At 42.9% G+C, this 16,474-nt stretch overlaps 1 protein-coding gene across 1 annotated transcript; it reads left to right on the top strand.

Annotated features, from left to right (window-relative positions):
- Window positions 1-10,179: 10,179 nt before the first annotated feature.
- LOC135203395 (anaphase-promoting complex subunit 2-like) lies at window positions 10,180-14,314 on the top strand. The gene is made up of 5 exons (XM_064233126.1): window positions 10,180-10,205; window positions 11,761-11,948; window positions 12,615-12,789; window positions 13,625-13,910; window positions 14,270-14,314. The coding sequence occupies exons 1-5, from the start codon at window positions 10,180-10,182 to the stop codon at window positions 14,312-14,314; spliced, it is 720 nt and encodes a 239-aa protein (XP_064089196.1).
- Window positions 14,315-16,474: the final 2,160 nt, after the last annotated feature.

Below are 16,474 nucleotides of genomic sequence, written 5' to 3'. Positions count from 1 at the left end.
TTGAAACTACAGGATTCTGGAAAAAAGGCTTTTGGAGTTGGATAAGAATTCAAATATATAGTACAGTGGTACCTCGACATACGAAAGTCCCAACTTTACGAAAAAATTCAAGTTGCGAAAGCAAATACAGTGGTCCCATATTCGCGGGGGATGCGTACCAGACCCCCCCGCGAATAGTTAGAATACGCGAATGTTTGGAACCCCCCTCTAAAAATGCTCATAAACTATCTGAAAACATGCAAACACCAAAGTATCCCTTAAAAAAGACCATCCTTCATCAAATATACATAAAATATCCTGTTATGGTTCATTAATCTTTGAAATATTATTAATACTATTTTAAAGTAAAAATCTTACATTTTTACCCGTGTATATACAAAATACATACTATGTACGTACTGAATGACTTAGTTAAGTATGTGAAAATAATTCAGTCCCCCCATAAGTATTCAGTCATGCCACGTTTCTTTCATACGGTTACTATTGAGACATCCAGTTTTCTTTTTACAGGGAACAATGGGAATGTGAAATCACAAAAATACCAAATGGTCTACTTAAAGTATTATCCTACATCAAATATACCATTGAATTGGTTATTTTAATATCATTTTAAAGTAATCTTAAACATTTTTACCCATTAGAAAAATATATAAACAGGCAATAGCAGAGAGAGAGAGAGAGAGAGAGAGAGAGAGAGAGAGAGAGAGTGTACATAAACCATTAAATTCGTTTGACCCATTGTATGAACATTGTTACTTCCCACTGGGGGCTCTGAGCGTCACTGGAGTTGAGGTAGGGAAATTGATACAGGAAAAGACGAAGGGAAGAATTTTCATTTGAAATTAGTTATAGCATTATTATATTCTATTATTATATTTTGAAAAATAAAATAAAAACACGTGCATTTCTACCATTAAAAAATTCTCTCATCTCAGTAAGAAAGAGGGGTTATCCTTACAAGTGAAATGGAAAGGTAAATTTTCATCTCTTTAAAATACTACCATTATGAATTTTGTAATTATTATTACAAAATTCAAATTATTTATTATTATATTATAAATAACTGAAAATTATCAATAAACATTTTACATACTAGTACCATAAAAATTCTTTTCATATCCGGTAAGAGAGAGAGAGAGAGAGAGAGAGAGAGAGAGAGAGAGAGAGAGAGAGAGAGAGAGAGAGAGTGTTTATCTCTCTCTGTTCTCTCAAAAAGTACTTATAACGCTTCCAGCGAAAGAGAGGGAGGGAGTTACACTAGGACACATTATCTTGTGTGGCAAAAGATAGAGAGAGAGAGACGAGAGAGAGTTAACCTTAATTAAAAAAAGTGACATGGATAGATTACTATTGTAGTTTTCTTTAAAAATACTATTCACATAATATGAATTTGTAATTACAGTTATTATTATTATTATTATTTGAAAGTATTAAAAACAAATAGTAAAAGTACTATAAAAAAATCTCGAGTCTCAGTAAATGAGAGAGAGAGAGAGAGAGAGAGAGAGAGAGAGAGAGAGAGAGAGAAGAGAGAGAAGAAGAAGAGAGAGAGAGAGAGGCTGGAAATTTCATGAGCACTTGATGGCAGCAAGAAAAACAGCTCCTCCCCCTCCCGGTCACTTAACTTGATACGTATATCTGAGTTTTAGTACCTGGAGTTAGAGAAAGAATCTGACTGGGATTTCCTTCATTCTTCCATAATTTTTTTTTAATTTATAAGCTAAAATCTTACTATTTCACTATGGTTTATTTTCTTTAATGAATTGATATTATTGCTGTATAAATAATATAATATTTGAAAATAGTAAATCCTTTATTTATCATACAAAAAACATACATCTTGTAGGAGAGAGAGAGAGACGAGAGAGAGAGAGAGAGAGAGACAGAGAGAGAGAGAGAGAGAGAGAGAGAGAGAGAGAGAGAGAATTATTATTTTTATTATGTGATACATTTAAAACTTATTAAACTTACTAATACAGTATTAATCAAAATTTTAATATTTGAAAATAGTAAATCATTTTTGATCATAAAAAATGTATTTAGTCATGAAAATAAACATCAAAATACACTAATTAGTGATTATTTTCGTCGGAAAAATTCCGCGAAATGGGCGAAGTCCGTCCGCGAATAAGTTTCTAGATAGGTTCCAAAGAAAAATCGCGAAATGTGTGAGTCCGCGAATCCGGAGAACGCGAATACGGGGGGGAACACTGTACAAAGATTTTTTTGGCTCTACATATGAAAAATAGTTCAGGTTACGAAAGGTTGTTGCTGTAAAGTCCCTAGATTTGCCTGGACCACCGATAACAATTTTAAAACTCATGCGCCGCAACTGAGTAGATTGCCACCATCCCTCCCGCTCTACCCATTGGTTCCTGATGCTAGTCACTGCCATAAGATCCTGCTCTCCTATTGGTCAGCATCACGCCTCTATGTAAAGGCGTCCTTGACCCCATTTTTTTGTGCGTTTATCGTAAACACTGGAATTCGTTCCTTCACATATACGTATTCGTTTGTTAACGTAAAGTCGTGTTAGTGATTTCACTTTTGTTGTACTGTAAGTTACCTTTATCATGTTGTGTGAACTTAATTACTTGTACGTTTTATTATCCATTGTTTATCCCAATTTTAAATGTTTGCCCTGAAGTGTCGTTAACGGAAAGAAGAGGATGCTTTCTAGGAAGAACGAAGAGGAGATAATCAAGTGTTAATGTTTCTGCCATTGGCAATGTGCTTTGTAAAGTTTTAGTGTAAGTTTTCTGCCATTTTTTAATGTATTTCGTAAAGTTAAGTGTTCATGTTTTCTTCCATTTGTCCTCCTCCTCTGTCACCACTTTCGGAGATCGCCCTTACTCAAAATGATAGTCTTTTTAAAACTACAATAAAGTTTTGTACATACTTACCTGGCAGATATATACTTAGCTATAGTCTCGACGTTCGACAGGGAATTTCAAATCTCGCGGAGGCACACGCGACAGGAGGTCAGGTGGTTCTTACCTTACCACCCGCAGATGGGTGGCGGGTGTATGAACCAAACTATCTCTCCAGCCAGATTTTTTTTTTTTTTTTTTTTCACCTGTCTCCTGAGGGGAGGCTGGGTGGGCCATTAGAGTATATATCTGCCAGGTAAGTATGTACAAAACTTATTGTAGTTAACAATATCATTTTGTACATGACTTCCCTGCCAGATATATACTTAGCGGATTGGCCACCCTTGGTGGAGGGTAAGAGACAGCTAAAGTAATAAGGAGAGATAAGAAACAACTGATGTTGTAGGATTATAAAAATAACCTTGGTTCTTACCGTTCAGGCAGAAGACTTCATTGATACTGTCTCTGAGTCTGCGTTGCCTGGAGAGTACAGCTAGGACGTGACCTGATGCTGAAAGACTCTCGGATCTACCACTGGGATATAGATCCTGTTAAAGGGAGTTCGTCCCTATCTTAACAGGTCCTAACCACTATACTGCAAGGAGCCACACTCATCAGACCACCTAACCAAACTACTAAAGATTAGTATTACGACCTAAAGAGATGCCTTCATGCATCCCTTTTCTTTAAGGCAAACAACAACAACAAATACAAGGGGAAAAAATTTAAAAAAATACTACTAAACAGGATGAGTTCCAGCTCCCCTGCCCCAGCAATGAATCCGCAGAACGTACGGGCCCCAAGGCGAAGCATTTTTTCGTAAGTGATTCTCACATCACGTAAGTAGTGGTTCGCGAAACACTGACTGACATCTCAGAATGTTGTCTCCATCAGATTTCGCACGGACATATTCTTGTTTGAAAGCAAGAGAAGTTGCTAGGCTCTATTCGTGTGCTTTCACTTTAAGAAGCCTTAAGATGTTCTTCTCTGCAGGATCCGTGTGCTTCTTTGATGAGGTTCTCAAGAAGAAGACAATGCGTTCTTTTCGACAATGGCTGAGTAGGGTCTTTTACTGAACACCACAGGACCGCTCGGTTGGCTTTCAGTTGCTCTTCTTCTAAGGTAGTATTTCACCAATTCTCACTGGGCGGGCAAAGAGTTCTCTCGGGGTTCTTTTCTCCTACCAAAGAAGATAACCCACGAATCTCGAAGTTCTTGGGCCAGACTTGATGGGTTCTCATCTTTGCAAGAAAACCAGGAAGGAAAGAGCAAATGCGAGAGTTCCTCCTTAAAACCCAATTATTCCATCAATCGCTGAAGCTCACTCACTCTTCTTGGCGGAAGCTAGAGCCCATCAAAAACAGTCTTCCTGGTAAGGTCTCTGGAATGAGGCTGAAATTAGGGGGTTCAAACCTAGAGGACCCAAGGAATTGAAGGGGACTACATCCAAATTCCAGCTAGGTGTCTTTTGGAGACTGCATTTTCGTTGTATCAAAAGACCTAAATAAGGTCCTGTAGGTCCTTATCTTCCGATAAGTTGAGGCCCTGTGCCTGAAGACATTCGCCAACATATATGATAGCCTTTTTTAATCGTCGAAAACGACTAAGCCACATTCTTGTCTTAAGAATAAAAAGAAGTCTGCAATTTGATTCACAGAGGTACTGGAAGAGGAAACGTTTTATCCTCTTGCACCATCTTCTGAAGACATCCCACTTCGACTTGGTACACTTCGTACGGTGGGGGAAAAGACCTCCTCGCTCTAGAGATTGTCTTAGCAGCTGCTGACGAAAAAGCCTTTCGCTCTGACCAGTTCTGGACAGTCTGAAGCCAGGTCAGGACTGAGAGGGGAGGGGAAGGTGTTTTGTTGGTTACCTGTCGAAGTGGGGCTGTCTGAGTAGATCGCTCCCTTAGAGGAAGCGATCTTGGAAAATCACTAGCCATTCCAGCACCTCTGTGAACAATCTTGTGCTGGCAAAAGGGAGCTATCAAAAGCATCCTCGCGGAAATCTGACTCTGCAAACTTTTTTAAAGTCAAACCCCAGAATCTTGAAGCGGGGGAAAAACGCTATACATCGAGTCCTTTCCAATCGAGTAAGAGAGCGTCTGTCCCTATTGCTCCTGGATCCGAGATGGGCAGAGCATACAGATCCAGTCTTTGTTCTTTGAAGTGCAAAAACAGGTCTAAGAGAGGGCCTGCCCCACAACTTCCAAAGGCTCTGGCAAAACATCTTGGTGCAGAGTCCACTCTGTGGGAAGGAACCCTGATCTTCCTGCTGAGGAGATCTGCCCTTACATTCCTTTCTCCCTGTACGAATCTGGTGAGAAGTTTTGGATCCCCCTTTCTTCGGTCCAACAGAAGAAGATCTCTTTGCTGTTCGTACAGAGAGAAGGAATGCGTCCCCCCCCTGTTTCCTGATGTATGCCAGAGCGTGGTGTTGTCCGAGTTTATTTTGCACAACTGCTCCTGGTCACATCTGACTCTAACTCCTTCAGAGCAAGCCACACGGCTTTATTGTTCTTCTGTTTGATGTGCAGGAAGACTGGTCCCCCACCCAGGTTCCTGACACCTCCTTGTTCCCAGAGTCGCCCCCCAACTGTTTCCGACGCATCGGAGAAACAACACCAGGCTGGGGTTCTGGGATTGAAGAGGCAGTCCCTGCGAGAACTTGTGGGATCCGCCCCCACCATGCTAAACCTCCTTCTTAATTTGATGAGAAATTGACAGGGAGAACTTCACAAAATCCTGAGAAGGACGACTCCCAATCCGATGAAGAAGAATTGGAGCGGTCTAGGTGCAACCTTCCTAGGAACAAATTGCTCCAGTGAGGAGAGCGTCCCCCAGCAGACTCATCCACTCCCTCACTGTGCATACTTCTTTCCCTAAGAAGGTTGTTACTTTTTTTCGAGTCCCGGGCTATCTCCCTCTGTGACGGAAAAGCCCGAAAAACTCAGGAGAGTTCATCTGGATCCCCAGATAAACGCACTCTTGAGCGGGAATCAGACTTGACTTCTGCAGATTGACCATGAAGTCCTAAGGAATAAGTCAAAATTCATCCAGGGTTTCTTCAAGTCCTTCAGACAACGATCTCTGGAATTTGGCCCATTATAAGCCAATCGTCGAGATAGAGCGAAATCCTCACCCCTTCTAGGTGAAGCCATTGTGCCACATTCCTCATGATGGCCGTAAAGACTTGGGGGGCCGTGGAGAGGCCAAAACACAGGGCCCTGAATTGGAAGATTCTTCCCCCCATCATGAATCTTAAAAACTTCCTCGAGGAAGGATGGATTGGGTACGTGGAAGTAAGCATCCTGTAAGTCCAAGGACACCATCCAGTCCCCTGGACGGAGTGCTGCTAACACCGAGGCAGTGGTCTCCATCGTGAACTTCTTTTCGACGAAGAAGTTCAGGGCGCTTACGTCCAACACCGGTCTCCATCCCCCTGAGGATTTCGGAACTAGGAACAGGCGGTTGTAAAAGCCTGCCGAAAGATGATCTGCCACTAATTCGATCGCCTCCTTTTCCAGCATCTGATCTACCGCTAGTCGGAGGGCTTGATTCATGATGGGGTCCTGTATCTGGCCGTCAACTCTCGGGGTATTCGTCAAGGGAGGCCTCGAAGAGAACGGGATGAGATAGCCCTTCCTCAAAATTGACAGGGTCCAGGCATCTGCGTCTTTCTGGGCCCAGACTTCTGCAAACTGTAAAAGCCTGGCGCCTACAGTTGTCTGAAGGACTTGAGTCTTACTTGGGAGGTTTGATTGACTTCGTAAAAGTCCTCCCTCTTCTATTTGGTTTCCGACCTCTGAACGAAGAGGATCTAGAGGTAAGAAGCCCCTCGAAAGGGTTCCTGAGAGGTCGGCTTAGCTTTCTTTGTCTTAGTCTGGAAGGTAGGGCGCGGCTTCCTTGCAGACTGCACTAGAAGGTCCTGCGTAGCTTTGGCAGAGAGAGCCTTCGAAATGTCTTGAACCAGGTGTTTAGGAAACAGCTGCGTAGAGAGAGGGGCAAAAAGCAAAGACGATCTCTGAGCATGTGAGACAGACTTTGTTAAAAATGAGCAAAATACTGATCTTTTCTCAAGACCCCTGCTCCAAACAGTGAAGCTATTTCGCTGGCCCCATCCCTCACCGATTTATCCATACAGGATAAGACACAATTCAAATCCTCCGGAGAAAACGTGTCCGGTCCTTGAGTTTTCTTGGCTAGGACTCCGAGGGACCAATCGAGAAAGTTGAAAACTTCCAAGACTCTAAAAATGCCTTTTAGAATGTGATCTATTCATTCATTGCCCACGTAGTTTTGGCCGAATTCAAAGCGATCTTCTAGTGGCGTCTACTAGTGCCGAAAAATCTGCGTCAGCTGAAGACGGAAGGCCCAGTCCCAAGGGTTCTCCTGTCTCATACCAAAATCCTGTCCGTCCTGAAAGCTTCGACGGAGGGAAGGCAAACATAGTTTTCCCGCTTCTTCTTTAGTACGCCATCCATGAACCGAAACTCTTGAGCGCTTTCTTCATAGAAAGAGTCGGTTTCATTCTCACACACGAAGATCCTTCGTTGCTTTTGCTGTGGAGAACAAGAGTGTGGAGAAGGAGGAGCAGTAGGGCTCAAAGACTCTCCGAACTCCTGAAGGAGAAGCTCTGTGAGCTTCTTGTACGAAGAAACTGCTGCCGATGTATTAGTTTCTTCTCAGAGGCTTCTGGTCTTCTTGAAGAGGAGAACGAGGATGATGATCCTTATGAGAATCCTTAGATGATTTCCTAGCTGGGGTACAGTGCGATGAAGGAGACAAACGTCTTGAATGAGGAGAAGATTCCAAAGTAGAGCGGCGTACAGGAGAACGACGAGTCGTAATAGAAGGACGCTTATCCGAAAATTCTTGTCTCATCTCGCATTCCTTCCTAAACGAAGACAAACTCTTAACAGCAAAAGAGGAAGGACTCCTTCCCTAGAAAGACCACTCCCTCTATCCCTAGGGAAACTACGAGAGGGAGAGCGCCTACTAAAATCCTGGCGCCGATCGTGAGGAGAGCGGCTACTAGGCGCCGAGCGCCTATCTGTCACAGGGCGCTTAGGGGAATCCTGGCGCCTACCAAGCGGCGAAACGTTGCTAAAAAATAGGGCGCCTATCAGGAGCAGGGCGCTTGAGAGGCTCTTGATGCCTACGAAGCGGAGAGCGGCTGCTATGCTCGAGCGCTTAAACGGAACAGGGCGTTCGACGAGATCTGGTCCTTACCAAGGGGAGAACGTCTGTAAGGCTCCGAGCGCCTAACAGAAGCAGGGCGCTTGAGGCGTTCTTGACTTCTAGCAAGAGGAGACCGATCAGGAGTAGGGAGTCTCGAGAACGAAGAGCGCCTACTAGGAGAACGAAGCAAACGAGGATCAAGGCGTCTTTCTCCAGGAGAACAGCTACTAAAAGAAGGACGCTTACCAGGCGCAGGGCTCCTACTAGACTCTTGATGTCTTACAGGGGAGGAGCGAACTCCATGCGATGAGCGCTATCAGTCACGTTATCCGACGCCCGACGACCGTAGTCGGAAGGAGAAGCGCGCCTACTTTCAGAAGGGCATTCCCTAGGTTCCTCTGAGAAGGCGAGGAGAAGAAAGACGAGACGGAGACGACGAAATAAGTCTTCTATGACCTGAGCGACTCTCTCTTCTTGCACGAACTCTAGAAGAAGGAGAAACAGAAGGGGCTGAGCGACACACCCGAGGCAGGAATCCGATCTGGGGAAATATCTTCATAGTCCAAGGAGCGCCTATCCGACGAATGGCGTCTCGACACCTCCGAGCGGGAGTGGTGTTCCTCTCGTGAAATCCTACGATGTGTAGAAGTATCTCAAAAGAAGGAGATCGCCGATTACAAGGAGAGCGCTCTTCCGACGAAAAAGAAAAGCGCCTCGATCTCTTGATAGGGAGAGACAAATCCTTCCTTCTACGCGATCTCGATGCCAAGGAGTCCGCCAAGGCTGTGATCGAGCTTGTAGGCCCGCTAGCACTCGGGAAGGAGAGTCCCCAGGATCTTCTTCCGAAGCAAGCTCAGCGCGAGGAGGAGCGGAGAAGGAGGGTGATCACAGGATCTCCTAGGCTTCTTGCTTGCAAGGAAGCTACATCAGAAAAGTCTTCTGGGCTGGACGCTAACGTACTGAAGGGAGCCACTCCCGCAGCCCTCTTCAACGGGCGTGACGCCTCCTAGAGCTCCAATCACGCTTCGGCGAAGGAGAAGAGGACGACGAAAAAACAAAAACGACGAAGAAGAATATTCTTCTTCTTACGATCCAAGACAGCCTGGGAGCGAACTCAGGATCTGCCGAGGGGACGCCTGACCGGTGGGGGGGCTCTCCCTAGCCCTCCTGCGGCTTCGACTTTCTCTCCACTGGAACTGGGAGTCTGGAAGAGGTCTAGGCCTGGAGGCACTAAGGAGCCGGTCAGACGCACCTCCACATCACTGGGTACACTGCACTTATCATCACTGACACTCTTACCTTGATCAGTACGAAGATTCTTGTCTTCCTTAGAACACAAGGAAGCTTTTGAGGCCGCCGCCTCCGAAGACTAATCTACGGCTTCGGTGCGGGGAGCAGGAGCTGAGACCTGGGAGGAAGGTTCTAAAAACTACATTAATGTTAGTTTCATTCTCACTCATTCTCGACCTGCTCGAACTCCTTGAAGAAGCTTTACGTACCCTATCCCTTTCAAGTTTCCTAATATAAGAAGAAAGAGCCTTATATTCATCTTCGTTCAAAACCTCACACTCTTGACACGGGTTACTAAACGAACATTCATTCCCCCTACATTTAACACAGATAGTGTGAGGGGTCAACCGCAGCTTTCGGTAACCTCACCTTACATCCATCAGTCAAAACATACTCTAAATAAAACCGCCGGAGTTTTGGAAACAGAATCAAAATCAGACATTCTACAGGAAAATCCAGCACAAAGTCAATAACGTGCCACAATCAGCGTATGCCAAGCCAAAATAGAGCGAATACGTCACCAAAATGTCCAATCAATCTCCAGGCAAGCGAGAATGAAGAATATACGGAATGAAACGACAATAGTTGTTATCGCTTCAGCGACAGAAAAAAATCTGGCTGGAGAGATAGTTTGGTTCATACACCCGCCACCCAGCGGCGGGTAAGGTAGACCACCTGACCTACCTGTTGCGTGTGCCGCGAGATTTGAAATTCTGTCGGAACGTCGGAGACTATAGCTAAGTATATATCTGGCAGGGAAGTTCATGTACAAAAAGGTAAGGTTAGGTTCCACATTTTACTACATATGTACGTACATGTACGTAAAGTATTTCTGCACCATGTTCACTAATACACTATATTACAGGTATGTACTACAATAAAGGTTATGTTAGGTATTGAATGGTCCAAATTGTTGTACGTATTTCATTGTTTATGGTCAATTTAGCTTTATTATCAAATTTACTGGAGTGTTTTTGTTGGGCTTGGAACAAATTAGGCAATTTACATGTAAAATGCAGTCAAGATACGAAAAAGCTCAGGTTACGAAGGCCGCCTCGGAATGGATTAATTTCATATCCTGAGGTACCACTGTACAGTATTTAAAAAAGATGCCTTTTCATGTAATAGTTAGTTAAAGCACTTTTTTGTTGAAAAGAAAATTTTTATTGTACGGTATATGGTGGACCCCGGCCTGTTCGCAATTCCGGATTCATGGCTTCACCTGTTTGCAGATTTTTCTGTGGAATGTATATGGACATTATTTGTGGAAAATTCACTTATTCACAGCATTGTTTACTAAGAAATATTCACTAATTACTGTATTTTCATATTTTCATGACAAACTGCTCATTTTGTAATGAAACTGTTAAGATACTCAGGTATAAACATTTTAGAGGTTTTTTTTTGGTGTTTGAACTATCAAAATTGGCAGTTATAACCATTTTTAGAGGGTCAACTATATTTACTCACATGGCAATAAAGATTCTAGTAATCTTGTTTCTTATATTAATGGCAATACAATATTTTTAATTTCACTTTATTTCCAAGAATGACAACCTTTGTGAGATCTTTTATATAAATCTTTATCTTCATGTTCTCAAGATTCACGGACTCACGTATTTGCAGATTTCTGTATGTACCATATCTACCTATTCATGGGTAATTTGTGTTGTCACAGAAATTTTTCTATGAGATGATTAAATGCACATTTTGTGATAAGACTATTAATAAAAAAACAGATACATAAGCATTTTAGTGGGTTTTTTCTTGAGTCTGAACTACCAAATAAGCAGTTTTTAGCATTTTTATAGGGCTTCTAAATATTTGTGGATTCTAATAAGTCTTACTTTTGCAGTTTAGTATGTTAGTTTGAAGAAAATTAATAGGCAGTCCCTGGGTTAGGACGGGTTCGGCTTACAATGTTCCGAGGTTAAAGCACTTTTCAATTATATTCATCAGAAATTATTTCCAGGGTTACGATGCATGTTTCAGGGTTACGACGCCTACAAACACTGATCTGGCAGAAGAAATATGCACCAAAAATGCAAAATAATCAATATTTGAAGGTTTTTTTATGAAAAAATGTAATAAGAATGCAGTTTACATAGTTTTGAATGCACCCAAAGCATTTTAAAAGTAAGGTTTTCTATGGATTTTTGACGATGTTCCGGCTTACAACGATTTTCCGGTTACAACACATCTCAAGAATGGAACCCCCGTCGTAACCCGGGGACTGCCTGTAATCAATAAATAACATTTTGTAATAAAATCCTATTCAGTCTGATGTCTCTGTTACAAAGAAGTGAGACATAAAATATATTTTGCCTTTAATTTTTGTAAGTGAATCATGAACAAGTGGGAAATAATTTTTGTTTATCTTTTTATGTAACCATTGTTAGTAACTTTTGTTTTTACCGTAGACAGTATCTCCGAGGACGTGAAGACACAGTCAGATACATCGTTACAAGCTTGACAGACGAAAGCTCCTCTGAGCTTTCAGAAGAGTTGCTTGTAGCGGCACCCTTAGTGCTTGATGATTCTCACAGTGAAGATGACAATATGGACAACTGGGAGACATGGACTCCTGATCCCGTACATGCGCATAGCTGTAAGTTGAATTCCATCAGTTTTATTTGTTATACAAAATGTCTTGATTTTAATTATACTGTATTCCATATGAAATTGACTTAGTCATACCAAATTGATGGGTTAAATGAAGAAAAGTGCCACTGCATGTGCACCTTATGCCCCATAGGGGATAAGTGCCATCAGTGCACCTCATGCTTGGTGCACTGTAAACGTTGCTTAAAGTATCGCTGCACCGTCCATGGGGCCTCTAGCTGCAACCCCTTACTATACCCCCATTCATAGTCGTATTTTCCATCTGACTTTCCAACCTCTTCCAACAGTTACTTCATTTCTCAACTGTAAGGTTTTCTTCCTGTAACATCTTTGTAACCTTTTTCCTTTCAATTTTGATTGATTCATCTAGGTCCCAGTGCTTGACCATCAGCCTAAATTGTATATATATTCTGTACATTGCTATGCGGGTTTTCCTCACCTGCTGGAAGTACAGAGACTTCCTGGTCGATTTTTAGTTGTTTGTGTATTTGTACCAAAGTGATAAGCTTCAGTAAGGTTGATGCCTTTACATTGTACAAATACCTTATCATTGTTTTTCATATGCTGTTTTTCATTTCATTATCAGTGTTTTATAGAATTTAATTTCATATAAACAAATACTCTTCTTATTTTTATATTTTTTTTGTTACAGTGAAATCAAAGTCTCAGAGAACAGCAGATATAATAAATCTATGCTCGTCAACATCTATGGAAGCAAAGATGTCTTCATTACGGAGTATCGAACGATTCTTGCAGACCGGATACTCTCTCAGTTCAGTTATGATACTGAAAGAGAAAATTCGATACTTGGAGCACCTGAAAGTCAGGTATGTGGAATTTCTAATCAGGTTGCCACGTGTTTAAACTAGCTGTGTTTTTCATTTTTGTGGGAAAAATGATCAAGAAGGAAACTATTAATTTTTCATTGTTTATTGATTAGTAATATGTTTGTGGATTCAAATTTGTAATCAAATTCTTAAAGCTGTGTAATTGCTCTAGTTGACTACTGAAACTTCTCTCTCTCTCTCTCTCTCTCTCTCTCTCATCCTCTCTCGTCTCTCTCTCTCTCTCTCTGTAACAGAAATGTTGAAGTTATTGTGTTCTGTTGAGTAAAAGTGTGTGTGGAAGGATATGTTCTGTAGGCTCACACATACTTAGTGAGATGCTACTGGCTTTGCGTTTCTTAAACATTATTAGTTTTTTATGCAGTATATAGAAAAGTAACTAATAATTTATGCTAATATAGACATTTTAGGAACAGTGCCATTATGTATGAAGTTATAAGAATATGAGGTTAATTTATTGTGGCAAACACTATGCACTTGTAAGTAACATCATTGTCATTGAATTTGTAGGTGTTTTGATTTATATAGCTTTTATACTTTGGAGTGGCCAGCTTCTAAGAAACAGACCTCAGAATGATATTTTTTCAGTTAGCAACATCGAAAATTATTTATTGAAATATTATGTTGCTTAATTGTTTCTGTTTGCAGTACTTTAGGCAGCATTTGCTGAAAACTGTTGATATCTGCAATGTAGTTGACATAAGATCATTTAGGTTAAGTAACAAGGTACTGTGTATTCATTTTGTACCCTGCTTCTAATGTGATAATTCAAGTAAATGTCTCAAGACTTTCATTTTATTTTTTCATTTTATTTTAGGTTTGGAGAAACAGTAACCCTCCTTCACAAATGTGAGGTAATGGTTAAAGATGTAGCAGACTCCAAAAGAATAAACAGCATTATCCATTCTGATGAGAACAGACATCGTAGCAAGCAGAAATTCCCAGTGTCATCCATGATTCTCTCTGCTCAGTTCTGGCCGTCTTTTAAGGAGGAAAGGCTGCATCTTCCAGAAGAAGTTACGAAAGAACTGGAAACTTACACTGAAGCCTTCCAGGATCTAAAAGGCAATAGAACGCTGAACTGGAAGCCTCATCTAGGCCAAGTAAGTACTCTATTCTGCTTCATGAAAGTTAACGAATCATTACACTAGACTATGAATTTGAAATAGCTAAGGAAGACCAAATTTCTTTTAGGCCATTGCCTCTTTCCTCTTTGTACTCATCTGCTATTGATGCCACAGGGTAAACTTGTGACTTGGTAAGAGTTGAAAAAACCAAAAGTAGAATGCCAGTTTGTACATTAAAAAAGTTAATGACAAAAAGAAAGTTATCTTTTACACAAGTAACTTACCAAGTAATTACATAGCTAATGTTTTTAACTTGTGCGGCAGCTAAAAATTAAAGTTCGTGGTAGCCCTTTTATTGTTTTTGTATAGAAGACAATGCCCCCACTTACTTTCAGGGAAAGATGGGTACAGCGCAGCTGAAGAGTTCAATTCGTTTCTGACGGTCAGCAACTGAATGAGCTGTTCTAAGCAGCTGTACTTTGAAATTGATCACCAGATGGTTCTTTGTTGTATCTGTTTGGTGACATACTCTGGTTTCTTTTTTGGTAGCCTTCATGCGATTTTAGATAGCTCAGGTTTATTTTGACCTTCTTGTTATTGACTTACTGATTATGTCTGACACTAGTAGTGCTAGTATTAGGTTGCTGCAAGACTAGACTGACCAGAGCGTCATATGACACCCATACAATCTGCACCAATTGTAGGGACAGACAAGTCCTATAATTTGACTTGTCCGGAATGTAAGGATTGGCATCAGGGGATGTGGAAGACCCTTAAGGCACATTTAGATAAATTAGAATGTGACAGAAAGAGAAAAGTGGTAATTAAAGCAGAGGCTAAGAATGTAGCTAGTTTTCGGTTCTCATAAATCGGATGTGTTGTCCTCTACTTTTTCTGCATTTTCCACCTCAACCAGTCGTCCGACTATTCCACGCTCTACCTTGCCAGACCCCCATGTTTTTTACCCTAATGCCATTGCCAGCCTTGAAGCCCACATTGATCAGAAGTTCAGGCTCATAGCCAATACTATGGAGCGTTTAAGTGCATCGATGAAAGTCCTCATCGACTAGATTAATGCTCAGTGTTAGTGTGAATGCTAGTTCAGTGTGTGGTGGAGGAGGTGTCTACCCTATCAACCTCTCTTGGGACCACAAGAAGGCGACATACTAGTAGTCCAAGAGAGGTTGATAGGGTTTGCCCACAGGTAGGCGCCCCCTCAGTTGATCCCGTTGAACAGTCCCAGGATTTAGCAGACATCCATTGGAAAGTAGTCCAGAAGTCAGTGCATGTTCTTTGTTCCGACACGGCATACAAACCTTCGGTCCTTTTACAATAGGAAGGTACTAGCGGCAGCTGGATAGGTCGTAAGCTTTCGAACAAGGGGTTCGGTAGTTAACTGCTTGTCCGACAGGCGCGCGCGCGCGACTGGGAGGTAAACAAACCACTTTTGCTTTCGGCTCACAGCGAGTGGAGTGTGTGTTCGACCGCTCTGCCCGCTTCTCGTCGTTTGCTTTCATGAGTATTTGGTTGGTTGTTTGTGTTGTGAACATTTGTCAAGTACAAATCATTTCCTCTCTTATTTCTTCAATTTTGAATTGATCAATAATGGAATCTCCACGCTCGCTACCCCACGGAGACTATGCCCGGGGGTACCGAAGGGCGTAAAATGCGAAAGTTCCACTCATTCCCGGAAATTGACCCACATATTTTTTTTGTGCGCTCGGTGTCGGAGGCGCGAATGCACCCCGAGCCGAGCCCTGTGAAGTTATGTTCTAATTGGTCGGAGGCGCAGTGGACTTTGTACGAGGGCAGGAAGAAGCGAAGGCCTGCAAAGGAGTCGTCGGAAAGCTCTCCCGCGACTCCTTTGGTTTACGGACACGTTTGGCGCCTTCCCCTTCGGGGGGGGTTTCTAGTCCTTTTCCTCACCCGACCTGTCGAGTGTGGTAGGAGGGCGCTAGATACCCCGATGTCGAGTTGTACTCTGGGTCCTCTATCCGTTCGTCTTTCGCGCGAGCGGGTAGAGGATCCTGCTAATCACCCCGACTTTTGCTTCCTCAGGTGCGGTTGCCGCGAAGGACGACCTCGGGACAGGTGTGGGCATCGTTGGGGCTGCAGGGCGTGCCGAGTGTCCAGGGGCTGCTCTACCATCTCGCTGGCTCTGTGGCGTCATGCATGCTACGGTTACGACCACCACCACGACCCTTACAACGCCTGCTATGCTTCACCTCCTCACCTGGTGTACACCCCGCACGCGGTCTCTGTCACACCAAACTACATCGGTGCAGGGGCCAGTCGCCGTACCACGGGGGAGGAGTGATGCCGCCGCCTGGGTTTGCCGTGCTGCCGCGACCGGACTCGTGTGCCCGAAGAGCTCGCCCCTGGACCTCCCACCAGTACCAAGAATGTCTGTGCCGCTGGTCCGTCCATCTGGACCGCCTGTACAGCCTGCCGTACCTGCCGTTACCTGCCCAGCCGCTGTTCACGGGACGTGACGTTGCCGACCACTGCTGCCGTTCCTGTACCTGCTCCTGCCGTCTCCACTGCTGTTCCTGTGATGCCTGCACCTGCTGAACGTTGTTCCTGTTTCCTGGCTCCGCTGC

The sequence above is a fragment of the Macrobrachium nipponense genome, chromosome 36 (assembly GCF_015104395.2).
Source record: "Macrobrachium nipponense isolate FS-2020 chromosome 36, ASM1510439v2, whole genome shotgun sequence".
In the NCBI taxonomy this organism is placed as follows: Eukaryota; Metazoa; Arthropoda; class Malacostraca; order Decapoda; family Palaemonidae; genus Macrobrachium; species Macrobrachium nipponense.
This window is presented reverse-complemented; position numbering and strand designations above follow the sequence as displayed.

Excerpts from the sequence above, each read along its gene's own strand:
- LOC135203395 (XM_064233126.1), top strand. The coding sequence starts at position 10,180 with ATGTTCACTAATACACTATATTACAG. Across the intron at positions 10,206-11,760 it reads ACTAATACACTATATTACAG|ACAGTATCTCCGAGGACGTG; the intron begins GTATGTACTACA and ends TTTTTACCGTAG. Across the intron at positions 13,911-14,269 it reads GGAAGCCTCATCTAGGCCAA|GGAAAGATGGGTACAGCGCA; the intron begins GTAAGTACTCTA and ends ACTTACTTTCAG.